Source organism: Rhipicephalus microplus, chromosome 8 (genome assembly GCF_043290135.1).
Source record: "Rhipicephalus microplus isolate Deutch F79 chromosome 8, USDA_Rmic, whole genome shotgun sequence".
In the NCBI taxonomy this organism is placed as follows: Eukaryota; Metazoa; Arthropoda; class Arachnida; order Ixodida; family Ixodidae; genus Rhipicephalus; species Rhipicephalus microplus.
In genome coordinates this window covers 51,963,292-51,979,934 of record NC_134707.1, presented here as the reverse complement: position 1 = coordinate 51,979,934, position 16,643 = coordinate 51,963,292, and the positions used below count along the sequence as shown (strand labels likewise).

Genomic DNA, 16,643 nt, shown 5'->3' with positions numbered 1-16,643 from the left:
TTGCAGTGAGGCCGAAACAATTGAGCACGTTTTGCTGTACTGCCGACGTTTAAAAGAACAATTTAAGTTATAATGCAACTCGGTCTGTCAGTTACTTCGACTGTGTTGTTGTCATTTGGGGCTTCTGTGTTTTGGACACTCAGACGGGAATACGAACAGGGCTGTAGAAAAATTGATGCTCGAGTCGAGTCGATTTCATAGATACATCAATCGCTAACAATTTTTTGGTGATGACATTTTTTCATAATAATTTTTGTTTGCTCAAAACTTAAATAACTTCTTATTTTAAGTGAGCAGTGCATAGTTGTGACTATCTAAGAATAACTCTTCTATACAAATTATACTTAACTCTCGGTAGTATAGTTTTAAAAAAGACAGATTTATCCTCTCTATTTGATCAAAGAAACTTGAAAGCCACTAATATTTTGCCAGCCTACAGAGTACCTTTTTAGCATTTTTTTGCACTGATTCTATGGTTGCATATATAAGTCCGAACCTGCATAGATAGTTGAGTCCTCTCTCTAGAAATCGAGCAGCTTGGCTGATCCCCCTCAGTGGGTGAGTGCCGATTATATCTTAACATCAGCTTTATTACTGTCGCCACGTCGGGTGAAAAAAAAGAAGAGCTATCACCACGGTGCCCACAGAAATAAATTTACCAGTTCAATGAACAACTAGTAATTCTACATTAGGCCATTCCAATAAAAAGAGGTTTGGTCATTGGGAGGTTACGTAAAATAGTGTAAGCTCAAATAAGTATCGATACTAATTACTCTTCATTACAACTTTATATATGTAACCCGATTATCCCTTTAAAAATAATAAATGAACTCTAAGATCCGCCTGACTCTTTGCCTATCCCTCTTAGTCAGTAGGTGTCAGTCATTCAATAATCCTCCTCATCATCATCACCATGACCTCGTCCAAACACATCCCTGACGTGGCGTTGTTCTCTGCCTAAACTTTTCCATGGTAAGTGCAGTCGGCGGTATTCAAGCGTTACCTACTTGTCACCGTTTCGAGGATGTCTGGAAGGAACCCTGAGTTTCGGCTGGGCCCAACGGCGCAATCGGCCGCAGCCGATACTCTGACCATGCGTTGGTCAGCTCTGTGACGATTCTACGCGTTTGCTTCGCCCGATCTGATTTGTCGTTCCTCGTCCGTATTCGCGGCGCGTCTGTCTCGCTCGTACGTTCGAGATCGAACAGCACTTGTTGTTGAGACGGTCTGCAGGGGTGTGCGAATATACGAAAAATTCGAATGACGAATCGAGTAGAACGCTATTCAATTCCGTACTCGAATCGGATAACGAATGTTAAAATACCCAATATTTTAACACGAAAGTGCTTTATGCCGGGGTCTACCAAAATTTTGGAGACGTATTTCCGTCATGGAAATGACGTCAAGAAAGGCAGGCACAATCCGAGAGCAAACCAAAAAAGTTACATCAACAGGAGTCGAAATCACGACCTCTTGGTGCGCGCCAACAGATACCGAGCACACTACCTACTTCTTTAGAACCTTCAGAACAACGAGCATCGATAAAAAAATTGCGAAGGAACGAAACGTCGGGAAAGAGCGAGGTAACGTTTCTCGTTCTCTTCTAGTCTCTCGTTCTATTCGAACTACCAAGATACATGTGGTCCAGGGTTTCCTGAGACTATCGAAGGCATCTTGAGAACACGATGGAGGCGATGGCGTGGTCAATTCGCTATTTTCTTCATGACATTTATGATGATTTTTACTTATGAATGTTTCTGACGTGTTTTTATAGAAGTTTTATTAAAGAAACTGTTGAAAATGTCCTTCCTTGAATACTACCATCACTCTTGTATTTCAACCTACAATTATAATATATTTGTAAGGATAAGTTACTGCATACAATCACGCCTCAATTTACAAAATTGTTTGTTGTTGTTGCTGTTTAAAAGTAATTGTAATGTTTTCTACTTACAGGTAAATAATATTTCTTTCAAATATGTATGGAATGATTTTGCTGTTTTGAAAATGAACTGAATATATATATATATATATATATATATATATATATATATATATATATATATATATATATATATATATATATATATATATATATATATATATATATATATATATATATATATATATATATAAGGCTTATATGCAGAAGAATAACTTCGGTTGCCGCAAGGTTATAAATATGAAAGTAGATGCGCTTTCACATAACAACTGTTTATTGTGCCGACGTTTCGACAGGAACCCTGTCTTTTTCAAGGCATAATACTATTTACACATGTTCCGTGCTTTTTTATATCCTGTCGAGACAGGAGGGGAGGGGTCAAATGAGAAAGAGAGACAAAAAAAAAGAAAAAAAAGAAGGAAGAAACAGCGAAACGGGAGGACAAACAATAAATAAAATATAGAAATTCTAGGAGAAGAAGCAAGACCGACATGGCGTAATTAGAAAGAGGCAGCATTTCAACAGAGTAGGGCAGAGGTAGATGAGGAGTGTCATCATTGTCAACAATACCTCCCCCGCACCCACACTTCCCCAAGTGGGCAGGGAGCCGCCGTTTTTGTATTTCCCCTTTCCGTGTAGTCCGCTGGCGGCTCGTTCCTCTTTGAAGTGTATGACAAGTTAATGGGGAGGGCTTAAGTGCTTTAAGTGCATGCTGGTGGCATCGGGAGTAGCGAAAAAGCCGGTGAATGAGGCACTGCCATCGATATTCATTATATGCATTGGTTCCTTGTCAGTGAAGGAAAAGAATGTGCGTTAAAGGATTAACGAAGGAGAAAAAAAAAAAAAAAAAGAACAGGGGGGGGGGAGAGACTGTACCACTCCGGGACAGTCACCACACAGTTGAGGCCCACTGGGAAGATATGCGCGCATGTAGGAAAAAGTTAACGAAACCACCTAGCTGTCAGCTCCTTGTCAGTGAAGGGACAGAATGTGCGCTGAAGCTTGACGAAGAAAAAAAAGGAAAAAAAAGGGGGGGGGGGGGACCGTACGACCTCCGGGACCACTTATCTGTGCGTTCCGGCTGTGCTTGATTAGGCAAATCGTTTCTATGTTGTCAGATGCATAGGCCAAAAGCTTCGTTAGCGGGTAATATTATTGTCGTAATGAAACCGGACTGATTAGAGAGAAGCGTTTGCGTCTTTTAGCGGTCGTAACGCAGACAGAGTGCCTGGGTGTTCATTTATTCCGTATTTTATCGTGTTAAATTTGTAGATAAAATAAGATTCCCGTTGTTCCCGTTCTCTGATTGTTCGAAAGTTGTTTTCTAGTAGTGTAACCCTGATGTCATCAAAGCTGTGGTCTTTTAATGTGCAGTGTTTTGAAAGTGGAAGGCCTGGAAGAGATCGTACATGTGCCCGATGGTTGTTGAATCTAATTCTAAACGGAGTGTCTGTCTGGCCCACGTATTGCATGTTACATACCCCACATTCCAAGAGGTATATGACATTGTCTGAGTCACAGTCTAGTGCACCTCTTATCCTGTGCTTAAAATCCGAGTGGGTGCTTTTCGCCACTGTCGTTGTCTGCATGTGTTTGCATACCCTGCATCTGCTTTTTCCGCAAGGGTGACACCCAATTTGAGGTTTCACACCTATCTTTGAATTTATTAAATGATCCTTTATATTTTTCGGCCTTCTGTATACAACACAAGGAGGAGAAGTGAAAATTTTGGATAGTCGCACGCTCTGTTCCAATATGTTAAAGTGTTTTCTTAGGACCTTGTTTATGTTCGGTGGGTTGCTCGTGAAAGTTAATAGCAAGTTTTTGTTGCGGTGTTGGTCGGCGTTTCTCTGGTGGTTGAGAAGAATCTGGCGGTCCAGATTTTCAGCTTTTTTGATGGCGTCATCGATGATAGCTGGTGGGTATTCTTGATTAAGGAGTACTTCGCGCATATGTGTGCTGTTTTTGTGGAAGTCCTCGGTGCGGGAGCAGATTCGTCGAAATCTGTGTGCTTGGGAATAGGGAATGCTGGTCTTGCAATGTCGCGGGTGGCAGCTTTTGAAGTGCAGGTATTGTTGCCTGTCTGTAGGTTTGTCATATACCTCTTGGAATGTGGGGTATGTAACATGCAATACGTGGGCCAGACAGACACTCCGTTTAGAATTAGATTCAACAACCATCGGGCACATGTACGATCTCTTCCAGGCCTTCCACTTTCAAAACACTGCACATTAAAAGACCACAGCTTTGATGACATCAGGGTTACACTACTAGAAAACAACTTTCGAACAATCAGAGAACGGGAACAACGGGAATCTTATTTTATCTACAAATTTAACACGATAAAATACGGAATAAATGAACACCCAGGCACTCTGTCTGCGTTACGACCGCTAAAAGACGCAAACGCTTCTCTCTAATCAGTCCGGTTTCATTACGACAATAATATTACCCGCTAACGAAGCTTTTGGCCTATGCATCTGACAACATAGAAACGATTTGCCTAATCAAGCACAGCCGGAACGCACAGATAAGTGGTCCCGGAGGTCGTACGGTCCCCCCCCCCCCTTTTTTTTCCTTTTTTTTTCTTCGTCAAGCTTCAGCGCACATTCTGTCCCTTCACTGACAAGGAGCTGACAGCTAGGTGGTTTCGTTAACTTTTTCCTACATGCGCGCATATCTTCCCAGTGGGCCTCAACTGTGTGGTGACTGTCCCGGAGTGGTACAGTCTCTCCCCCCCCCCCCTGTTCTTTTTTTTTTTTTTTCTCCTTCGTTAATCCTTTAACGCACATTCTTTTCCTTCACTGACAAGGAACCAATGCATATAATGAATATCGATGGCAGTGCCTCATTCACCGGCTTTTTCGCTACTCCCGATGCCACCAGCATGCACTTAAAGCACTTAAGCCCTCCCCATTAACTTGTCATACACTTCAAAGAGGAACGAGCCGCCAGCGGACTACACGGAAAGGGGAAATACAAAAACGGCGGCTCCCTGCCCACTTGGGGAAGTGTGGGTGCGGGGGAGGTATTGTTGACAATGATGACACTCCTCATCTACCTCTGCCCTACTCTGTTGAAATGCTGCCTCTTTCTAATTACGCCATGTCGGTCTTGCTTCTTCTCCTAGAATTTCTATATTTTATTTATTGTTTGTCCTCCCGTTTCGCTGTTTCTTCCTTCTTTTTTTTCTTTTTTTTTGTCTCTCTTTCTCATTTGACCCCTCCCCTCCTGTCTCGACAGGATATAAAAAAGCACGGAACATGTGTAAATAGTATTATGCCTTGAAAAAGACAGGGTTCCTGTCGAAACGTCGGCACAATAAACAGTTGTTATGTGAAAGCGCATCTACTTTCATATTTATATATATATATATATATATATATATATATATATATATATATATATATATATATATAGATATATATACACTATTTCAACCACGAATCGAACGTGACACACTCGGAATCGCAACTGAATACCCACGAAACTGCCTCCAAGCGAGCGAGGATGCTGCGTAATTACTAATTACTAATTACTTGATCATGACGTCACCGATTATCAAAATTTTTTACGTCATCGTTGACAGAATCATTGGCATTCGCATCAATTTAAATACCACTGGAAGCAAGAAGCAGGTAAGACTCCTTCAATGAAATCTAGTATTCTGCATGACAGTCTAGTACTTTCTCACAGCCCCGGCATTGCTTCGAAGGAGGACCTCATTCTGGCGTTGTGTCAGGACAGCGGCAATTATGTTTTCAGCTATGGCTACTCGCTTTTAAAATAACAATATTACTAATGAATTACTGGGCTTTAACGCCCCAAAATTACGATATGATTATGAGATACTCCGTATAGTGGAGGGCTCCGGGACTTTAGACCACCTAGAGTTCTTTAACTTGCACGTAAACCAATGTGTGCAAGGGCTTCAAGCAATTTCTTCTCCATTGGAAATGCAACCGCCACGCTTTCATAAGAATACACTGAACATTACAGATGTGCTCACACGATGGCACCAAAGCGTTGTTCATATGCGCCGATGAGCGCTGCTTATGATATGCATTTTATCGCATTGGCGTACGTTTCATTGCGATGAAATCGACGTTGCCGCTCTAATGTTTCTGACGATGCTACGTCGTACTATTAGCTGTGTTGGCTTTGCACAACAGTTAGTCGTCGTGTCTGGTACACAGCGACTGCTCACAAGTTCTCAATTTACACAAGGACGCTGATTCACTTCGTAACGCTTGGCTCTAGGGGGAAAAAAAGACGGAAAAAAAATTGTGGCATCTTTTAACTGAAATTCGCAATTGGCTCACACTGAGGCACGTCGCTCGTGGGGTGGAATATGATACACTCGAGTTATCATAAAACACGGTGACAAGTTGCGTGTATGGTGTCATCTGCATCTTCCCACAATCGCCTATTAGTTTTGGGTGGCACGTAAATCTACTTCTTCTCTTTTCTCGTGCCTTCTCAAGACGTCGCAGTACCCGAGCCAGCAGGGTGGCTGGAGCCCCAAGGGCGGGCTCTTGCTACAGGTCAAGTGCTCCGAGCAGGATGTCGAGTGCGGCCCAGCCACCGTAGGCCTGAAGAGCGAAGCCAACGCCGCCCTGCTGGCGCTGAAGGAGGCCACCTCGGTGCTGGCGTTTCCAGAAGGAAAAATCGTGGCCATCGACAAACACGTCGGCGTCTCTTTCACGGGCTCGGCGGCTGACGCCCGGACGCTGAGTGACTCCATGCGAATCGAGTGCCAGAAGAACCGGTCCAACTACGACGCGCCCTTGTCCGTCGGAGGTCTAGCCACGTTTCTCGGAAACCGTATCCTTTTTCTCGACGGTTCGCTCTGCGGGCTTTTCGGCGGCCTAAATGTAGCGATAATGAAACGGGCATCCGAGCACTCACTCTGTTTTTTCAGCACTAAGAAAAACCTACATGTGAAGCTAAGCGCGCCACTGTACGTAACAATAGCACTTACAATGAGATGATTCGCAAAACAGACAAATACTAATATCTGGTTTAACATGCCAGAACCGTGATATTGCCGCGACATATTGCCTGCATTCAAACAACGCGCCCATCACCGCGCGCACAGGGACATTCATGCGCGCCGCCTAGTGTCGCGCAGAGACGATGATGATAGCACGAGAACCCAGCTGGCCCCGGCTGATGTGCGCCACGCGCTTGGGACTCCTCTTGAAGAAGTAGAAGAATGCAGACATCTTTGGTGTTCTGCTGTAACGTTCTACGACCATAGTCCATTTGAGTTGTGGGCACAGGTTCGCCTTTTAATAAATACGTTTTATTGCACCCCGAGTCCTTCAACATCGTTACAATATAACTATGGGGCACAGCGTATAGTGGAGGTTTCCAGAAGTTTCGTCCGTCTGGTGTTCTTTAACGTGCTCTGGGATCTCGCAGTACAAGGTCCTCCATGGTTCCGCTCATCGAAGCCACAATCGCCGAATAACGGGGACCACAGGAAGTGGACGGTACATGCGACATCCGTCCTCCTTCTGTGGTCCCCGTGTTCAATCGGTATTGCTTCAGTGAATGTAACGAGCCAATTATAGCCCATAAGTCTGTTCTCTTGGATTTGCATCTCTATATCATTCCGCCTCCGTCGAAATGCGACCGCCATGTCCGGGATCTAACCCGTGACTTTCGAATCTGCAGCCGAGCGCCGTAGCCATTACCAACGCCTCCTAGATTTCCCGTGCCTGCCGTATGAGCGCGAAACGCCGGACATCTATGACGGCGCTGCCTACGGAGGGGTAAGGGTCTTTGTACTTGGCCTTTGAGATCGACAATTTTAGCGTTTGCTACTAATTTTAGAGGATACCTTGTATTAAAAAAGTTGTTTGTTGAATGACGCCGTCACTTACGTAGGGTTAATTATAATTACGTTTACGCATTTTTAAAACTTTTCCTACGTTATTTTTGTATAATATAAGCTCCAAAAACGTAAAAACCTATTTAAAGACGCCCCTATTTGAGTGGCACCACCACCGTAGTTCCGACGACCTCCGCTTCCCAAGTGACCACCAATAATCTGACAGGCCCGGGAAATATAGGAGGCGTTGCCATTACACGTATGCCAACACGGAGGAAGGAAAGGTAAGGAGAGGCCCTGACGTCACTCCTTGTTGAGCCGCGATGAAGCCGGAAGTCGACCATATTGACTAGGCAAATTCTCCTCGCTTGTTCACATCCGAATGTAAAGCGGAAGGCGCGACTCCCTCTCCAGCTCGGAAAGCACGTGGACTGCGCAGCGCGTGTGTAGTGACGATCCGAAACTAATGGAACTGGGCTCATCACTCTGAGCCAGCTGGACACCTTCAGCGAAATCGCTTCGTCCGAGTAATAACAGGGAGTAACAGCTCGCCGACAACGAAGCAACTACGAGAGAACGTGCGCTAGATGTACTGACAACGGCGAGTGCTTTCATGTCATTAATTCAGCAACTGTACAGACAACACGATCGGTCGTGCGCCTTCTATGGTTGGATTCCGCCACGCGGCCGACGCAGCGTACTGCCACTGTGTCCATGTTCCGCGTGAAACTCACCGGCGCCAGCATTCTGCGACCGTGGTGACTTTGAGCACGGTGCTAGTGACAGTTGAACGTGGTTGCTGTTATGTTGAGAATACATGCAATGCTGGTGGAGAGTGTATTAAGCGGAACAGAAAAGGTGTTTTAATACGCACATGCAAGTTGTTACTGTACACACACAACACGAAACTACGTATGTGCACATGGTCCTCACGGCGTCTTGCTGGGCTCAACAGCGCCGTCCGTTGTCACAAGCAGGAGCACTACTCAACCGTCACTGACCTGCAAGGCGTTCGTCGTCATTGAGCTTCGTCATGGTGCCCAACGCAATTTCGCTGAACACTAACTGCTTCATCCGCGTCATCCGCCGCACGACACATGGATATGCACTTGTTCTACGCGCTGTTGAAACCCCGTGATGGACAAAGGGATTTGTAAACGTTGCTAAGAGTAATGCAACAGCCAGGAGAACACTGCGTAACCAATAACGCGGCGCAGAGCACAGATATTGTCCGCCACGGCTCAGCACGAGACCTGGGGAAGCCCACATTCCGCCGCCAGCCGCGGCCGCTCACTGCTAGACCAGCTCCACTGCGCAACACGTAACCATAACAACGCCGCCATTGTGCCTAGTGAATATGGCCACCATGATGTCATTTCCGCCACACTTTTTACGCCCTGCGCCGGCTGGGCATGCCCTCTCCTTACCTTTTTCCTTCCTCCGTGTATGCCAACGTGTCGGACGAAAGTGGATGAAAGAGAGAAGGTTGAAGTGTGTATTCAAGTTAAGTGTCCATTCATGGCGCCCTTCCCGCTTTAGCTTGACTTGCATGACATCTTATCAGAAACGTTTGGGAATAATAGGACTGGCTGGACGTTTTAAAGACACACATATATTATACGCATATTGCACATGTGGACTATGAGCGAGCCAAGGCTCTTAAATTTGTACGAACATTGTACATATCGTCAAACAAGTTGGCATCGTGTGCCTCGTCCCTTCTGATCGTATTTAGCCCTCGCTCCTTGACTACCCCCTAACAGAAATATACGCTGCCACTCGGAGTTCCGACCGGCTCCCTTACAAAGTTGGTTTCCTGATGGCTGGATGTGACGTAAGTTAGCGTATCTATGCAGCCCTCGCTCAAATTTCGGCTCAAGTGTGGCTTGGGACAGACCAGTTAAGCCCAAACCTAAAATACGCACTACAATACGTCAGCGCGCGTCGAGTTTCTTAGAGGGAGAGAGCACGCGATTGCGCGTAGTTACACGACCTCTCCTTCACTTCTTTAATGCCCTCATCCCCCTTCCCTACAGGCGCTGAGACATGCTCTTCCAGTCCTGTTTCACTACCCCTCCCCCCCACCAACAATCATGCCACTCACTCTCCTCTAATTCTTCTCCTACCTTTTTCCCCCTGCTTCCCCAAGTGTCACGATTGCGGTGTCGTCGCCTGAGAGACAGTTACTGCATCATTTAACCCCCCCCCCCTCTTCACCCTCCTTCAAATCAAGAATCTCTTTTCTCGACTATAGGGCTGCGAAAATCGCCTCTTTTCTTTTCTTCAACCTCTGCTCATCCTCCTCTCGCAATAGGCAGAGGGCAAGACACGCGCGGACGCGCTTTAACGCGCACGTGTGGTTAGCGCTACAGAGCGAAGCTCTCGAGCACCCTTTTTTGAGTGGAGCGCCCTCGACGTCCTTCGCCATGAGTGAAAGAGCACAGCGAGACATCTGGCTTTGGCACCTTGAGCCACACGGCGCTCTTATTTCACAGAAGCATGCGGGATCACTTAGGATGTTTCACCTAAAACAGCACATTAAATGTTGTTTAAATACAGATAAACAATAGAAATTAATACACATCGAAAATAATATTAGAAAACAAAAATAAGCAGACATGGGCAATACCAGTTCGCACCACTAAACCAAAACCGGAAAATAACAATAAAATGAAAACAAAACCAAAATTAAAATGTAGTTTCTAATGGTAAACAGGTACGTGTCTTCGTCAATTTCTTCACTCATTTCTTTATTTTTTTCATTCAGGGTTCTCGCGGGCCCCGAAGTGGAGTATTGAGCGAAGAGGGTTACAAAGGTTACAGATTGAAAAAAGAATGAGAATTTCGTTTCATATGAATCCAACAGTACGATAATTGTCCATTTTGCGGTAAAAGTTAGTGCTAAAGGTCTTATGCGGTTTACACGATTCTGGCAGAGAGAAATTTTTACATGCGCGTGTGAATCAGTTATTGCGCGTTCACGTGATAGTTTCACATATACTATGCAAAATTGGCCATTAAATTGTGCACCACATCTATGCCTGAAACTCTCCAGATTATTAACATTAGAGAGCTGGAGAATTGGGGCCCCAAGGAGCCCGGGTACCAAAGATGTTGTGACCCACCAAGGTGCATGCGCAAAACCCAAGCCAATCTTGGGCTCTTGCGTTCTGCTGACCCAAGGCCTAAAAATTGAAAACTACCATGGGCCCCCAAGACGTCTTGGGTCGCCAGCAAGATGAAGCAGACGCAGCACGAGCCATGCATGGTGCCGTGTGTCCCAACGTTTTGTAACGTCGATATGGCCCGTGTCTCGCATAACTTTAATTTGGAAACACTTGTGGCACCCCGTGAGTTGGACCCAACGCAGTCTGCGTTTGACCCAATTCTCAAACTATGCTGATCCTCCGAGTGCAAGAGCAGCCTACCCAACGCAGCTTGGAGACCCGGTGTCTTGGGTCCTTAATTCTGAAACTCTCTATTAGCTATTGTGACTGGAAGACCATTCCGACATTTTATAGTCTGTGGCATGGTGGATTACTTAAACGCGTCAGTTTCGCAAAAGAACTGGTGAGAACTTCGCGTTGCAACATTTCGGTAAAGGGACAGACGAAGACGGGACAGAGATCGAGCAAGGAATACTCGCGAGCGCTAAATTTCAACAGTGACATATTAGAAGCCGGATCAAACTCATACAGATAAATATTGTGGTCACTCAGGCAAGCGCAAATGTGGAGGTATTAAGAAATTACTATGCTTTTCTACATGATAACAATGATGGAGTACTATCTTGGCCTACTTTGTGTATGGCATCCTATTCAACAATCAACCGCCTGCTTTCATCTCTGTACATGCGTATAACCGAGCACACATCAACAACAAGCAAACACCCGTTTCGGTTTCAGTTCGACGTTTAACGATAGGAATATATCGCCTGAACAAGTCCAAATATCCACCCGCCTCTGGTCTGCCTCAATATATCGCTAAATAAAAACATGACCTGCGCTCGCATTAGTGGGTAATCGGAGAGTACTGTAGTAGTATAGCCATTTTTCTTCATTACTGGGAGTGAAAAACTCATTTGAGGCTCTTATAGAATGCATTCACTGCACAGTGAGATCCCGAAGAAATGGTCGATCTGTCTCGTCTTCAAAGGGTGGTTTATTCGAATGTGTCCTTCTTATGTACGTGTAACATCCCCGATCATTTTGAATAAATGACTTTCAGTTCGCGCATACAATTTGAGATTGGCTGTGAGCATCTATTTAACATCCACCACGCTAGCTCGTAGGCTAAGGTGGGTTGCCAATCTTGAGGAGACAGGCCGAATTTCCACCCAGATGGTCGCACTTTGTGGGAGCGAACTGCAAAAGAGTCAGATCGACTGCACAACCCAATTTAACGAAATGTTACGCCTTTTCTTTAAGCACTTTTCTTGAATGTTGCATGTCCAAGGCGGTGACCATCTTTGAAAGCCACCAACGCTATTCTACCATTTGCATCTTCAGTTTTCCTTTTTTGGCAAGGGGGGGGAGGAAAGGGGGAATTTTGTCATGTACATATGGGTTCGCTGTTAAAAGGAACACTTGCAATTGCACGCTGGGTAATGTCCGGATATTGCCCTCTCACGAAAATATGGTGACTTAAGATTTGCATAAAAACACCGGTGGTTAAAGTTGTGACTCCTTTTCACTCGAGTGTTCCATTTAACAGTGGAACGTACTCAATACGCATTTCAGTTTGATAGTCAGTGCTGTTCCCTTTTGCTGTCCATGGGCCATTTCAAGTCATTGCGCGGTAATTCTTTGCTTAGCACTTGGGCCCACAAATCTACCAAGCCTGCAGTCCGACGGGCGACACCCTCGAATGCAAAGCCATGGCCATCGGGGATCACTCTCAGTCGGCCCGCACATACCTGGAGGAGCACTTGGACGAATTCAAGTTGTGTATGTACCATGAACCCTAGATGGGAGAGTTACCCCCGTATTCTAGAACGTTCCTTCACTCAACGCTTCACCTTCTTTCGAGAAAGCCGATGGCAGCGCCATCTCTAAAAACGGCAAGTCACTGCATATCAAGGATAATCAGCTGCAATTCTTGCGTAGCGCAGCGTCATTTTCAGCCGAGCAGTGGCGCACTGCTCAACTCAGTCAAGCGAAGGGTGAAAGTCGAGTCGAAGAGCGTTTGCGAATACGGGGGTTAGCTGTTTCGAATTGTATATAACTTGTCTTGTTTGCTGAGAAACAGCCCACTATAAGACTTGCGTCCACCAAAGGAGAATCTCGCGTTCGCCTAACGTCCTATCGTGTGTGCAGGCAACCTGGTGGAGCTGGTGAAACATGGTTTGCGGGCGCTGCGCAGCTGCCTTCCCGCCGGTGGTAAACTGACCACTGCGAACGTCTCGATCGCCATCGTAGGTCGGAGCCAAGATTTCACCATCTACGAGGACAATAGCGTCGCCCCATACGTATCCTTTTTGGTTTCCCGAACGGGAACCGCATAAATATCAACACAAGCGAACAAATCTATATAGCGGAGAGAAACTGCATACTTACAATGTACATATCTGACGCTAATAAAAGAAACATTGATTGGTTTATTGATTGATTGAAACTTATCTATACCTAAAAACATGTGTGGTAAGTAGTTAGGTATTTAAATATGTACTCGCGTGCTTTCAAACCTTGTTTCCTGCCGCACAAAATACATTCCTTAATCCTGACCGTGCACTTGTTGCGCTTACGTTAGCTATGAACAATGCGAACATGCCTGATTACGTGTGCGATGATGTGTTTTTTGACTACGTTCTGCGTACTAAAATCTGGCCGTGTTTGGCTGCAGAGTGCAATGCAGTCTCCCTCTGCTGCCGTATCACACCACATAGAAGCGTACAGTGTAGTTATTTGTGAATAGGTGCGTACCTCAATTCGAATGTTTACGTTGGAATTATGCTAGTCAAAAGCTTTATGAAAACGGCCATTGTGCAATTTTTTATTACGCAGAAATTATGTGAAAGAAACTTTTACTACACACAGCTGCTATTTAATTGTTATTGTTTGGACACGTTACTATTTGGACACTTAGTGATACGATAGGCCAAACGCCTTCTTAAAAAGATATGCAGAGTGGTGTGCAAGGTATACTTACTCGTATTGTTCAAAAAAAATCTCTCAATGACGGTGCCTTGCCGGGTGACTGGGAAACCACGAGAATCAAACGTCTGGTGATAAATCCAACATCGCCCATTATCGGCCCATTTCATGAACATCTACTTCATGTAAAATTTTCGAGCACACAATTTATAAACATATAGTCGAATTTCTTAAAAAGTAAGAAGTTCTAACGGGTGCATAGCATGGCTTTAGACGTGGTTATTCTACAAGTACACAATTATTCGGAATCCCGCATGATTTAGCCAAAGCAACAAATGAAGGATATCAAACAGATGCTCTATACATATGTGGATTTCAGCAAGGCCTTCGATGAAGTATCACATAATAAATTACTTCACAAACTAGATTTTATTATAATAAAAAACATACTCTACTGGCATGAATTGGAGCTTACCTGATTAACCATTACCAATACGTTTCTCTAAATGACACCTGCTCAGGCCGAATAGAAGTTGTTTTTTTGCAGCCCGCGGGGTTCTGTGCTTCGGCCTCTGTTATTTTTACTGTTCATAAATGACATCACCACTGATGTTATCGTTAAGATAAAGCTCTGTGCAAACGACTGAATGATTTATGAAACAGATAGGTCAATTTAGGATCAGATTAGAAAGCTTCCAAAGAATCATATCATGGTTTGAACAGTGGCAGACGACTATTAATTACGACAAGACGGTCTTAACGCGAACCACCCACAAAAATAAACCACTTTTATTTCATTACGCGACAAACGGAAACACTTTCTCGAAGGTCCATGATGTAAATACTTGGGTTTACAGTTAACAAATAATTTATCAAGGTCAAAACATATAACTCCTGTTAAGAATAAGGCATTGCGTAAATTACTCTAAGACAGTCCTTAAAAATTATCAACTATTTCCGTTCGTTTCCTTGAACACGAGTTCATTATATCTTCTATACTTGAATACGCAGAGCCAATTTGGGATACATACGCCGAAACAAATATCAACAAACTCGAAGGAATACAAAAAAGTAGTTAGTTACACACATAATTTATATGGTCGTTTCTCAAATACTAAACTTATCAAACGATTTTGGTCGCTCTCAGATAGCAATAGAGGTAGAATTTGCCTACTGAAATTATTTTACCAAATAGTCGCATAGACCGCTGTCAGATTGTCAATTATTCTCAGGGTTACATAGCCAGGCAAAGACATTCTTTCACGAGAACGCCTTTACTTCCACGCAATAACTGCTTTAAATACTCTTTTCTCTCTTGAACTGTTGTTAATTGGAATACTCTAACCGACAATATTTTAACACAAGACTGGCTTTCTTTGTTTAAAAAATACTTGCAGTATTTCCTTAGCACCGTTGAATATACTCCTCTTTTTTGTTCGTTACTATTTGTTGCCTATTCTTATTCAATTCAATTTTCTGTTCAACAAATTTTCTCCTTGAAATTTTATTCCCTTTTGTGTTTATTCAGCTTCTTCTTGTTTTGTTTTTGTATTTTACAGTTACTATTTGCTGTTAAATTCAATTGTGTTCTTGTTCATTTTCTTAGTCTCATTGTTCTAGCTGTATTCATTGTGTTTTTCACTTCATGTATTTTCTTTGTAAACTATTGTGCCCTTTTCTAATATCATGTATCAATATTGCACACCTGCTATAGTGTCTGCTTGAGACTGCAGTATCAATAAATAAAAAAAAATGTTGCTTAAGTTCCCTGACAGCACTTCAGCTGGCTTCAATCGCGAATGACCAACAACAGCAACAACCCGAGGACGATGACGCACCCCCGCCAGCCACAGCTCCGGAAGACAAAGGAGAGAAGAAGCCAGCCGCCGCCGCAGTGACCGCAGCCACACAGTAGCGTGCGGTTGTGACGCTGCCTTTGCTCGTTGCGGCAAGCACTCAATGATGCCAGCTTTCGGCTGACGATTCGTGCCCACATAAATTCCCTGTCATACTTCGTAGATGATGATATATACGTGCAGCAAATTTTTTGTCGTGATGCTGTACAGAGGCAATTTAAGTTAGAGTACTCATCTTACAATACTTTTTCAGCGGCAGCGGCGAGGCTATGAGCTTCTCCTTTTGCAGCCCCAACTTCGGAGCTTTCCTCACCCTTTCGCTATCCTGTTCGCGATCATATCTTTCGATGTACTCGTTCTATCGCTGACGACGGACGAGGCACGCCGACACTCAATGCAGGCGGACTGCCTAAATCATTAACCACACTTAACTCATATGTGCCCAAACTTAGGAAAATTAACAAAACTAATTTATTTCCCAAAAATGATTGCTTCTACGATCTCAGAAAACAAAATAAGGCTTTCATTTTTCTCTTTCAAACAATGATTTTGGAACCATCTTGTATGTAAGAGACATACGTTTGACACACTGTGAACAAAAAACATTAGCGCCTATTACTTTCATACGAAAGTTACCGCACACCCAATAACTGACAAACAATGGACAAAAATATCAGAAGCATCAAGAACAATTTTACCCTATATTATATTTTTTTGTGGTATGTTGCTCAGCTACATGCACATAAAACAGCCATTTTGTGACTGCAAGCACGTGGCTATTTGTAGCCCAGCGATCACCTAGACTTGCATGTGACAAGGACAGAGCGTCATAAACACACGCTAGGTGGCGCCACTTTTTTTACAGAAAAAACATTCAACATACACCTAAACGTTTCACTGTCCTACATGTAGGACAC

At 44.1% G+C, this 16,643-nt stretch overlaps 1 protein-coding gene across 1 annotated transcript; it reads left to right on the top strand.

Moving 5' to 3' along the window:
* The first annotated feature begins 898 nt into the window (after positions 1-898).
* On the top strand, positions 899-16,012 carry LOC119165420 (proteasome subunit alpha type-1-like). Its single transcript, XM_075870503.1, has 6 exons — positions 899-972; positions 6,427-6,766; positions 9,542-9,612; positions 12,592-12,724; positions 13,094-13,245; positions 15,654-16,012. The coding sequence occupies exons 1-6, from the start codon at positions 970-972 to the stop codon at positions 15,783-15,785; spliced, it is 831 nt and encodes a 276-aa protein (XP_075726618.1). The 5' UTR covers positions 899-969; the 3' UTR covers positions 15,786-16,012.
* The last annotated feature ends 631 nt before the right edge of the window (positions 16,013-16,643 follow it).